General features: G+C 50.5%; 1 protein-coding gene across 1 annotated transcript; it reads left to right on the top strand.

Annotated features, from left to right (window-relative positions):
- Positions 1–2,433: 2,433 nt before the first annotated feature.
- On the top strand, positions 2,434–9,938 carry TCF23 (transcription factor 23). Its single transcript, XM_035273567.3, has 3 exons — positions 2,434–2,764; positions 3,531–3,773; positions 6,083–9,938. The coding sequence occupies exons 1-3, from the start codon at positions 2,543–2,545 to the stop codon at positions 6,260–6,262; spliced, it is 645 nt and encodes a 214-aa protein (XP_035129458.1). The 5' UTR covers positions 2,434–2,542; the 3' UTR covers positions 6,263–9,938.
- Positions 9,939–12,460: the final 2,522 nt, after the last annotated feature.

Genomic DNA, 12,460 nt, shown 5'->3' with positions numbered 1-12,460 from the left:
TTCCTCACCACGTGGGCCTCTCCACAGGACTGCTTGGATATCCTCATGATACCAGCTGGCTTCCCCCAGAGTGATCAATCCAAGAGGGAGCAAGGGGGTAGTTACACTGTTTTTGTTTTTTATTTTTTTTTAGAGAGTCTCAGTCTGTTGCCCAGGCTGGAGTGCAGTGGTACAATCTCAGTTCACTGCAACTTCTGCCTCCTGGATTCAAACAATTCCTGCCTCAACCTCCTGAGTAGCTGAGACTATAGGCATGTACCACCATGTCCGGATAATTTTGGGGATTTTCTTGTTTGTTTGTTTGATTTTTGATATGGAGTTTCATTCTTCTGCCAATGCTGGTGAAGTGGTGTGATCTCAGCTCATTGCAACCTTGGCCCCCTGGGTTCAAGTGACTCTGAGCCTCCCAAGTAATTGGGATTATTGATGCCTGCCACCACACCTAATTTTTTTATTTTTAGTAGAGACAGGGTTTTGCCATGCTGGCCAGGTTGGTCTCGAACTCCTGACCTAGAGGTGATCCACCCACCTCGGCCTCCCAAAGTGCTAGGATTATAGGCATAAGCCACCACACTGGGCTGCTGCACTGTTTTTATTTTTTATTTTTTTTGAGACAGAGCCTTGCTCTGTCACCGAGGCTGGCATGCAATGGTGCCATCTTGGCTTACTGCAACTTCCACCTCCTGGGTTCAAACGATTCTCCTGCCTCAGCCTCCTGAGTAGCTGGGACTACAGGTGTGCACCACCACAATCAGCTAATTTTTGTATTTTTATTAGAGACAGGATTTCACCATGTTGGCCAGGCTGGTCTTGAACTCCTGACCTCATGATCCTCCCGCCTCGACTTCCCAAAGTTCTGAGACTGCAGGTGTTAGCCACCTCACCCAGCCTGCTGCACTGTTTTTATAACCTTGTTTCAGATGTTACACTGATGTTTCTGCCACATTCTGAATGTGAAGCAAGTCACTAGGTCTGGTCCACACTCAAGGGAGGGGGATTAGGCTTCTTCACCTTTTGAAGACAGGAGTGTCAAAGAATTTGTGTACATGTATTACAACCATCACACATACTAATAAAATAATATAAGCCTGGATGTGAGGGCTCACACCTACAGTCCCAGCACTTTTGGAGGCTGAGGCAGGAGGATTGTTTGAGGCCAGGAGCAATCCTCCTGCCTCAGCCTGGCCCAAGGCTGGCCCTCATGTCATTAAACAAAGGTCTGTCATTCTTTTTATTACTGCACATTATTTCATAGTACGAAGATACCAAAATTTATTGAATGACTTCCCTAAGGATGGATGCACAGGTTGTTTCTACTCATCTTTCTTCTTCCCTTTCTCTGTGGTGGGCTGTGTATCTTTCTCACTGTACATCCACCTTTTTCCTTCCTCTTTACTTATGTGGTCTCCCCTGGAGTTCAAGAATGGGGAACAAGGGACATGCAGGCTGGATCCGCCACAGGCAGAGGTCTCTCGAGGACAGCAGGGGCTGCTGTGGCAGGTTTGCTATCCCTTCAGCCCGCCTTCTCCTAACTAGCTCTTGGAGGATGAGATGCAGCTTAGGAACGCCATGGTTCTTGCCTTCAGAGACCTCAGGTCTAGCATGGGGACAGATGCAGAAGTACCCCATGGGAGGCAGGCTAGCATCGGGTGAGGGGTAGCCTTCCAAGTCCAGCTGATGGCTTGGGTTTCCATCCCACCCCATCACTTACCAGATGCTTGACACTGGGCAAGTTATTTCACCTTCCGGTAGCTCAGTTCCCATGTGTCTAAATTGAGTCTCTTTTTTTCTTAAAAGGTTGCTCTGAGAAGTAAATAAGATGCTTAGCATAGTGCCTGGCACACAGTAATCTATGAATATTGAACTGTTGGGAAACTGGCCAGGCTGTGGTGGTACCAATCACACAGGGACACATGGGCACTGGGCCCGCGGGATTTGAAGAAGTCTTCACCAATGAAAGGTGAAGACCTGCAGGATGGGCAGTACCTCCTGGTGGAGCTGGAGGAAGGTATTCTGGGGCATGGAAAGGTAAATGTAAATGCACTGAGTAGAAATGGGAGGCTTATTTGGGGCATGGCGAATAGAACCCTGTGGCTGGAAGGTCATGTTCACTGGCAAGGGGAGAGAAGGCCTTGCAGGGATGTATGCAGGCAGCCTTCTGGCGCAGAGGATGGAGGTTCGAGTCTTCTCCATGGACTTGAACTCCGAAGCTGAAGTCACCATGGAACCACTGTCGAGGTTAGGCATGGCCGGAAGGAAACTCCTTTCCCCGCCATCCTCCTGCCTTCTTCAGCATGGGCCTCCTCCCAAGGCTTGGCCACTCCCAGCATCCAGCACCCCCACTCCTCAGCCGGGTTGGGAGGCGGGCGGAGGCTTTTTGCGGGGGCTGTGCCTGGTGGGCGGTTTTCCCAGAGCAGGGAGCAAAGCAGGACTGAGCTGGCGCCAGCTTCCTCGGATGTAGACACTGCTGACTGGCTGGCCAGCCTGAGCCAGCTAGCTTGAGCCCAGGGCCTCCTCAGGCACTGTGTTTCTGCTCTCCGGCATGTCACAAAGGGAGGCCAGAGGGCCACCAGCCATGCCAGGGGTGGGGGATAGCCAGACTCAGGTCAAAGCACGGTTGCTACCAGGCACTGACAGGAAGAGGAGCCGCCACAGCAGGACAAGGCAGGACCCATGGGAAGAAAGAAGCTGGAGCAACCAGAAGTGGAGCAGAGCTGGTCCTGGCCCTCGAGGGGCCCGGTCTGGGAGCCTGGCTCTTGGCAGGGTAAGGAAATCCTGGATCTGCAGAGGAATCCAGGGGAGGAGGGGTTGGAGGGTGGGGAGACGTCACCTCCGATGGCAGAGCCCCACTCAGTAGGACCATTCCTGCCCAAGACAGGGGATGGTGGCCCCTTAGACTCCAAGGCACCATGCTTGGGGTGGATGGGACAGATCAGAGCTGGCCTTAACCAGAGTGCAGCTCAGAGAGCTGGACTAACTCACTTCTCTTGAGGAAACTGAGGCCCAGAAGAGGGATGTGGATTTCCCAAGGTCACTGAGCAGCAGCCAGTGGCAGGACTGGGACTTCCGCCTGTGTGCTTTGACCTCTGATTCTGTGTCTTTCCTCTTTCGCGCAGCAGCCTCGTCATCTCAGGACCTGTCTAGGTCAAGGGTCAGCCCTCCCAAATAGGGTGTAGCCCTGAACTCCCCCTGGCCCCAGCGCACCCTGATGAGCAGGATTCAGATTGGGCATGGGACAGGACAAAGGCTGTGAGGAGGCATGAGAGGAGTAGTAGAGAGAACACAGTGCTCTGGGTTCTGAGCCAAGCTCTGCCATGCTGCAGCCATCTGACTCCAGGCCAGGCCTTCCCCCAACTTCCTCAGCTGTAAAACGGGGTAGGGCTGAGGATGGCAAAGGCAAGCTGAGGCCCTCTGGTGCCTGCTGCCTGGCATCCTCCTACTCTGGTGGGAGACCATGCACTGGAATGCTCTCAGAAGTCAGGGCAGATGGGAGTCCAGGCCAGACGCACTCACTGGAGCCCTCTGTGCAGAGTGAGGCCAGTCCTGAGAACGCCGCGCGGGAGCGGAGCCGGGTCAGGACACTGCGCCAGGCCTTCTCGGCCTTGCAGGCTGCTCTGCCTGCTGTGCCACCCGACACCAAGCTCTCCAAGTTGGACGTGCTGGTGCTCGCCACCAGCTACATAGCCCACCTCACCCGCACGCTCGGCCACGAGTTGCCTGGCCCCGCCTGGCCACCCTTCCTGCGTGGACTCCGCTACTTGCACCCTCTCAAGGTAGGTCACAAGACCTGGGACTTGAGGGGCAGATCTTCGTGGCCAGGGCCTTGGAGAGAGGGCTTGGCATTACTTATTTTTGAGACAGGGACATTGGACTTGGTCCCCCTGCCCTGGGCAGAACTGACATCAGGGCCAATTTCTCCTGCTGTCTCAGAGGGAGAGGAGCCAAGACTGGCCCTTGGGGCTGCAATGACCCTGGGGTGGTGGCTGGACATGGCTTTATAGGAATGTACCTCCTCTAAGAGGAGAGAAAGACTCTGGGGTTCTTAGAGTCATGGGGAAAAAAGGAGCAGCTTCCAAGTCTGGGGCTCCTGGAAAGGAAATTCTACCAGGGAGAGTTCTAGATCCCCTTGCAGCTTCACCCCATTGTGCCTGCCTCGGTGTTCTCTGGGTTTCTGTTGCAGGAAAGATCTGCCTTCTAGGAGAGCAATGGTCTGAGAGACCATCATTCTAGAAGCAGCCAAGTAGGGGGTTAGCAGGGAGCAGCACTGGGAAGGCGTGCACCACTTGCCTTGCTGCAACCTAGCTTCCCTAAACCTCAGTTTTATTACACATAAAATAGAAGCTAACATGAGCCTGCTTCTCTTCCAGCATATAAAATGGAAAGTCTAATGAACATTAATCATCAGTACAATAACAACTAACAGCTGAGTGCTAAAGATAGGCCAGGAGCTGGGTTAAGTACTTACTTTAGTGTATTTTTGTCTTTTAATCCATGCAAAAACCAAATGAGGATTACTTTACAGATGAGGAAACTGAAACTTAGGACGGTTATGAGGCTGAACCTGGTTTGAACCCAGGGGCGTCTGACTTCAGACCCCATGCTCACAGCCATTGAGCAGACACCAGGGACAGCGCCATAAGGAGCTGGTTGAAGAGTGCACTGAGTTAAAAAGGAAGGGTCATCTTTGCCCTCTGAGGATAACATTGTAGCGGTGTCAACTTTTTTATTTTATTATTTATTTATTTAGTTTTGGAGATGGAGTTTCATTCTTGTTGCCCAGGCTGGAGTGCAATGGCGCGCGATCTCGGCTCACTGCAACCTTGGCCCCCTGAGTTCATGCCATGCTCATGCCTTGGCCTTCCAAGTAGCTGGGACCACAGGCACCTGCCACTACTCCCAGCTAATTTTTGTATCTTTAGTAGAGGCAAGGTTTCACCATGTTGGCCAGGCTGGTCTCGAACTCCTGACCTCAGGTAATCTACCCGCCTCTGCCTCCTAAAGTGCTAGGATTACAGGTGTGAGGCACCACGCCTGGCCTATTTATTTATTTACTTATTTTTGAGACAGGGTCTCACTTTGTTGCCCAGGCTGGAGTGCAGTAGTGCAATCATAGCTTACTGTAACCTCGAAATCCTGGGTTCAAGAAATCCTCCCCCTTCAGCTTCTCCAGTAGCTGGGACTACAAGTGTGTGCCACCATGCCTGGCTACTTTTTTTTTTTTTTGTCGAGACAGGGTCTCACTGCTCCACAGGCTGGTCTCAAACTTTAAGCTCAAGCAGACCTCTCACCTCTCAATTTTATTTTTATGATACTTTTCACCATCTCTTACCCCTACATGTCATAGTTCAGAAATGTCTTGAAACTTGACTTTTTTTTTTCTTTAATGCAACTATAGCTAAAATATGTGAATTTGAGACTAAGTGGGGGAACTGTGAAATGTCAATGGTGGTTCAGGCTTCTGGAGTGGTATAGTAGTTTCCTTAACTGTAAAATGGTGACCAACGCAAGGCCCTTGCTTGTAGTAGGTGATCAACAGCTATGCTGAAGAATGAAGGCCCGGTTAGGTCCAGCACTCCAGCACATCCACAAGGTGGGGCATTTGGCCAGGACGTAGCTCCCTGAGCCCCCAGGTGGAAGAGTTGTGGCGAGGAGGGCAGACTTCAGGGCAGTCAACCTGGTGTCTTTTGAGACTACTCAGGCTCCTGCTGGAAGGATGGACAATCTTTGGAGGACCCAGCTTGGACTTTTCCCTGGCTCTGCTGCTCTGCCCATTGCCCAGCCTCTGGCTGTTGCCAGCTCTGCCTAGACCACCTGATCTGTCCACCTCCCTCCCAACAGAGAGCTGCTCTTCTTAGGGCCCTCTCCCTCCTCAGATGGCTCCTCCTGTGTCTCTCATCCAGGCTCTGGGTGATCAGGAGAATGTGTGGGGCTGTACATGATGATGGCCCTGATCAGAGCAGTGATGGCTGGGGACAGTGTCAGGGAGGGATGCTGGAGAAGGCTGGGTTTTGGGTGTCAAGGATCCTGGACCAAGAAGGGCTGCAATAGCAGCATTTCTCACTTCCTAATCTGTGTCTTGCAGAAGTGGCCGATGCGATCTCGTCTCTATGCTGGAGGCCTGGGGTACTCTGATCTTGACTCCACCACAGCCAGCACCCCTACCCAAAGAACAAGAGATGCAGAGGTGGGGTCCCAAGTCGCTGGAGAGGCAGGTGCTCTCCTTCCCACCACAGCACTCTCACCAGCTCTTGTTGACAAATAATTATCACACTCACCCTTTTCTCCTAAACTGTGACTCACTCATGCTTAGGGATCTGGATTTTCTGCCAGCCCCCACCTGTCTTCACTCTAATTCTCGGCCATCAAATTTGATTCAGACTCAGCTCCCAAGGTGCAGCATGCAGATCAAGAGAAGCAGTGGCACTTCTGTGACAGTACCCAGAGGACAGAGGATGGAGAGCTTCCTCCTTGGTCCCCAGGAGGGGACTTCCCCATGGCTCTTCTGTGACAGCTACTGGGAAGTGGGAGAGAAAGAGGTATAATTGGACTCAAAGTCGAGTTAGGGAACCATCCTAGCTTTCCTCCTCTAAGGTTTCTGCAAACCCTCTGCAGATAGCGAAAAGGCAGGTGCAGAGGGAGGGGCCTGGGATTGTACCAGCCCCAGGTGCTGATGGGAAAGCCAGGTGGCTGGATAGGCTTTTGGTAGCTGCAAGTGTAAACAGATCTGGGCTGGGTCACACAGCCAGAGGGGAAACTGAAGAAGGGTACTTTCTTTTTTTTTTAGAGGCAGGGTTTCACCATGTCGGCCAGGATGGTCTTTATCTCTTGACCTCAGGATCTACCCGCCTCAGCCTCCCAAAGTGCTGGGATTATAGGCATGAGCCACAGCACCCAGCCGGGAATGTGCTTTCTAACTGCATCACGAGGTGCTTACCGGATGTTAGAGAGGTAGTGAGAAATTCAGGATTCCTGCCTCTGTAGTATGGACCTCTCCAGCAGCTGCCCCTCACCATTACATTTTCTCTCTCTTGGCTCCTGCTGCACTCTTCCACTCTTTTCTTTTCCTCTTGTTCTTCTTCCTCTTTTTTTTTTTTTTTCGTAGAGATGGGGTCTTGATATGTTACCCAGGCTGGCCTTGAAGCCCTGGCCTCAAATGATCCTCCCACCCCAGCCTCCTAAAGTGCTGGGATTACAGGTGTAAGCCACCACACCCAGCGCCACTCTTGACTTGAGTTTTATCTACAGGTTAAGCCATAAATCTTAAATTGTTTAAATTCTAGTTTCCAGAGAAACTTAGATTGTCCCAGCTTTCTAGTTTGAGATCTTATCCTGCAGCAATTCTACCTTGATTGAACCAAGCAGCAATTTCTGGCCTTGCATATGAAGGATATTGAGACTTAATTACATCCTTGAAGACTCTTACAAGAAGAACAGGTGTATGTTCCATGGGGTAATCATTACAGTCTTCTCTTTCCATTATGTTAGGAACCTGACCTCAAGCAAAAACAAAATAGGCCTGCCTTCAACTCAACTGGCTCCTTGTAGAATTTGTGCTCGAGGCTTCCCTGGCTCTGGAGCTATGTCTACAGATTATCTACAAATTAGCTCCCTAGGGCCAGCTCCTCCCATGGAGATTGTCCTTGTTCAGGCTTTCTCTAAATGCTGCCCTGCGGTGCAAGAAATGTGATTCAGCTTCAGTGAAACTCATCTCTGGCCCTAAAGAAATAATTTGAGGCCTGGTGTGGTGGCTCATGCCTGTAATCCCAACACTCTGGGAGGCCGAGGCGGGCGGATCATGAGGTCAAGAGATTGAGACCATCTCGGCCAACATGGTGAAAACCCATCTCTACTAAAATACAAAAATTAGCTGGGCATGATGGCATATGCCTGTAGACCCAGCTACTTGGGAGGCTGAGGCAGGAGAATTTCTTGAACCCAGGAGGCGGAGGTTGTAGTGAGCCAAGATCGAGCCACTGCACTCCAGCCTGGCACCTGGCGACAGAGTGAGACTCTGTCTCAAAACAAAAAAAAAGAAAGGAAGAAAGAATTTGAGGACTAATAGAATCTACACACACTGAAAATAACTCCAGATCAGATGTAGCTTCAAACCTGGCACCTAAAGTCCAGACAGGGACCAATTACCTTTCTGTTAAATTTCAGCCCCTCAGAGTGGAAGGGGACGAGCATGGCCAACTAGAGTTCCAACAAGGTTGTCCTTAGACACATGCCATTGTTGTCATCATGAATGTAGCGAGCTCTGGGCAGTCTGGGAATGGTTGGGGTCTGGGTTCTAACACAGCAGGACCCTGTACCTCCATAGGGCTGGCCAGGCAGCGCTGAAATAGGGCTGGGGGTGCTACTGAACCAATTGGGGTAGAGGTAGAAAAAGAGACACAGAATGTCCCAGCCCCGAGCTGCATAGGATGTGGGAGAACAGCTGGAATGTGGCCGGGAGCCATGGGGAGAAGGCCTCAGCCAAGGCTGAACTCGTAAATCTGCCTGGAACCAAGCCTCTGCAGAGGGACCCTGAGGCTCTTGTGCAGAGCTGATGTGGGCAGCTGGACGGGTCCAGGCAGGGGCAGAGGCCAGGTGTGGGAGGGCATGAGCATAGTGTTCTTCACAAGACCATAAAAGTCCAGCTAGAATATACTATTTTTAAAGCCAAACAGCAGTATCTTCCTGGTTGAGTTCACGGGTGTAGTGGGAAGGGAAGCAGATACATTTCCTCTGCATTTGGTGGCACACACTGTTTTTCTAGGGATGAAGGGAAATTGGCTTAAGGTGTGTGTCGGGGTCACCGGACAGCATGGAGCTCCTGACAACAGGGTAGGCTTTGGTTTGCAGCTTGCCCCACCCTGCCCTGCTCAGACTCAGGCCTTTGCCTAGTGACATCAGAGCCTTCAGGGGTGACCACATGGCCCTGGTGAAGACAGGGAGGACACAGGAAGGAGGATGGAGGTGGAGGGCTGCAGGAGGCAGGGCCCATCACTGCAAGTTTCTCAGACAAAGCTGTTCTCCTTCCTGCCCAGGACAGTCCGAAGGCCATCTCCTCCAGGTTCAGAGACCAAGCTCTCTCAGGCCAACAAGCAAAGGGGCCTGTCCGGGCAGGGTGAGCCAAGGGAAGCCCCAGGGGATGCATAGGAATAACCAGCGGAGGGACTGGGCCCTCCCTCCCTAGCAAGCACAGTGATGCCCTTGAGACATGTCAGAACTTGGATACATGAATGCACCAGAACCAGGAGTAGACCCCTTTGTCTCTGCAGTGAGGAAAAAACAAAACAAACAACAAAAAAATCATGGCCAGGTACTGTGGCTCACACCTGTAATCCCAGCACTTTGGGAGTCTGAGGTGGCAGATCATCTGAGGTCAGGAGTTCAAGACCAGCCTGGCAAACATGGTGAAACCCTGTGCCTACTAAAAATACAAAAATTATCCAGACATGGTGGTAGGCACCTGTAATCCTAGCTACTTGGGAGGCTGAGGTAGGAGAATTGCTTGAACTCAGGAGATGGAGGTTGCGGTGAGCCGAGATGGCACCACTGCACTCCAGCCTGGGCAATAGAGCAAGACTCCATTTCAGGAAAAAAAAAGAAAGAAAAACACATGCTCACTGGGAGGCCTTCACTGCCAGCACAGTTGGGGAGCATGGGGCAGACAGGAGCAGTTGTAGGCTACTGACATTTGGTTCCAACAACAGCTTTTATTCTCTAGGAACAAGGTATGTGGGAAAGAAGCTCTAAGAGAGAACAGGAAGCTAGATGCTCAAGTCTGTCATTTCAGCATTTTGGAAGGCCAAGCAGATCTCTCGAGCCCAGGAGCTTGAGACCAGCCTGGGCACAATAGTAAGATCTTGTCAAAAAAAAAAAAGAAAGAAAGACAAGACAGACAGAAGGAAAGAAAGACAGAAAGACAAGACAGACAGACAGAAGGAAAGAAAGAAAAAAGAAAGAAAAGAAAGAAAAAGAAAGAAAGAAAGAAAGAAAGGTAAGATTAGCCAGGTATAATAGCACTCCCCTGTAGTCTGAAATACTCAGGAAGCTGAGGTGGGGGGATCACTTGAGCCGAGGAGGTTGAGACTACAGTGAGCTGTGATTGTGCCACTGTATACCAGCCTGGGCAACACAGTGAGAAAGAAAAGAAAAGAAAAGAAAAGAAAGAAGAAAGAAAGAAAGAAAGAAAGAAAGAAAGAAAGAAAGAAAGAAAGAAAGAAAGAAAGAAAGAAAGAAAATAAGGAAAGAAAGAAAAAGAAGGAAGGAAGGAAGGAAAGAAAAGAAGGAAAGAAGAAAAAAGGAAGGAAGGAGAGAGGGAGGGAAAGGAAGGAAGGAAGGAGAGAGAGGGAGGGAAAGGAAGGAAGGAAAAAAAAGAGAAAGAAAGGTGGATTAAAACATTTGAGCATGGATGACAAATGATACTAGGGTGGCCTGGCTCAGGAGCTGGAGGCTCAGCTGCTCCACAGGGGACCTGCCCCATCCCCAGGACTTGGGATTGGGATGGAGGTAGAGGTGGAGAGCAAGACTTCCCTGCTGGCTCCCTCCACAGAGCATGTGCTTTCTGAGGAACAGAATGGCAGTGTGGAGGCTTAGCTAGGGCTGTGGGGCTGGGTGCAGTGGCTCATGCCTGTAATCCCAGTACTTTGGGAGGTTGAGGTGGGCGGATCAGCTGATCAGGAGTTCGAGACCAGCCTGGCCAACGTGGTGAAATCCTATCTGTACTAAAAATACAAAATCAGCTGGCCATGGTAGTGCATGCCTGTAATCCCAGCTACTTGGGAGGCTGAGGCAGGAGAATCTCTTGAATGTGGGAGGTAGAAGTTGTGGTGAGCTGGGATCGTGCCACTGCACTCCAGCCTGGGCAACAAGAGTAAAACTCTATCTAAAAAAAAAAAAAGGAGGGGGCGGGCTGTGAGAGAAGCAGAGCTGGCCCCGTGATTTCTAAGTCTGACAGTGGACACTGGATTTTACCAATTTGGGAACTAGAGAAGTAGAAGATGTAGTCTTCTCTGAGACTTCTTCTCTCTTCCTTTGGGAGGAGCCTGGCTAGGGTGAGTCAGATGACACTGTCCTCTCCCTTGGCATGAGCCCTAAACCCAAGGCCCCTGACAGCTTATTCTATTCTAGATCAAGATAGGCAAACTATAGCCAGTGGGCCAAACCCAGCACCCCATGTATTTTTGTAAATAAAGTTTTACTGGAACACATCCACACTCGCATGTAAGTATTATTTATGACTGCCTTCCTGATAGCATTGCAGAGTCAAATAGCTGAGCTAGAGATGGAAAAACCTAAAATATTTACTCTCTAGCCCTTAACAGAAGTTTGCTAACTCCTGCTCCAGATAGGAGGTATTCAAAGTATGGTCTAGGAACCCTGGGGGTTTCTGAGGCCCTTAAGGTGGTCTAAGTGACCAAAACTATTTTGATAGTTTTGTATTTTTAGGCCACAGGTGGTGGCTCACACCTGTAATCCAGCACTTTGGATGGCAGAGGCAAGTGGATCTCTTGAGCCCAGGAGTTCAAACCAGCCTGGACAATACGGCAAAACTAAAAATACAAAAATTAGCCAGATGTGGTGGCACACGCCTGTAATTCCAGCTAGTTGGCCTGTAATCCCAGCTGGGGATGAGAATCGCTTGAACCCAGGAGGCGGAGTTTGCAGTGAGCCAAGATGGTGCTACTGCATTCCAGCCTGGCCGACAGAGTGAGACTCTATCTCAAAAAAACAGGCCTGACATAGTGGCTCATGCCTGTAATCCCAGCACTTTGGGAGGCTGAGGGGGGCGGATCATCTGAAGTCAGGAACTTGAGACCAGTCTGACCAACATCGAGAAGCCCCAAGTCTACTAAAAATACAAAATTAGCTGGGCATGGTGGCACATGCCTGTAATCCCAGCTACTCAGGATGCCGAGGCAGGAGAATCACTTGAACCCTGGAGGTGGAGATTGCAGTGAGCCAAGATTGCACCATTGCACTCTAGCCTGGGCAGCAACAGCAAAACTTCATATAAAAAAAAAATTAAAACTTTCTTTTTTTTTTGAGATGGAGTTTTGCTCTTGTTACCCAGACTGGAGTGCAATGGCATGATCTCGGCTCACCACAACCTCTGCCTCCTGGGTTCAAACAATTCTGCCTTAGCCTCCTGAGTAGCTGGGACTACAGGCGTGCACCACCATGCCCACCTAATTTTTGTATTTTTACTAGAGATGGGGTTTCATCTTGTTGACCAGGATGGTCTGGATCTCTTGACCTCGTGATCCACCTGCCTAGGCCTCCCAAAGTGCTGGGATTATAAGCGTGAGCCACCGCGCTCAGCCGAATTAAAACATTTTTTTAAAAGCCCCCCCAAAGTTAGCTGGGCTTGGTGGTATACACATGTAGTCTCACCTACTGGAGAAGCTGAGATGGGAGCGTCATCTGAGCCTGGGAGGTCGAGGCTGTAGTGAACCGTGTTCTTACCACTTCT

This window comes from Callithrix jacchus, chromosome 14 (assembly GCF_049354715.1).
Source record: "Callithrix jacchus isolate 240 chromosome 14, calJac240_pri, whole genome shotgun sequence".
Lineage (NCBI taxonomy): Eukaryota > Metazoa > Chordata > Mammalia > Primates > Cebidae > Callithrix > Callithrix jacchus.
This window is presented reverse-complemented; position numbering and strand designations above follow the sequence as displayed.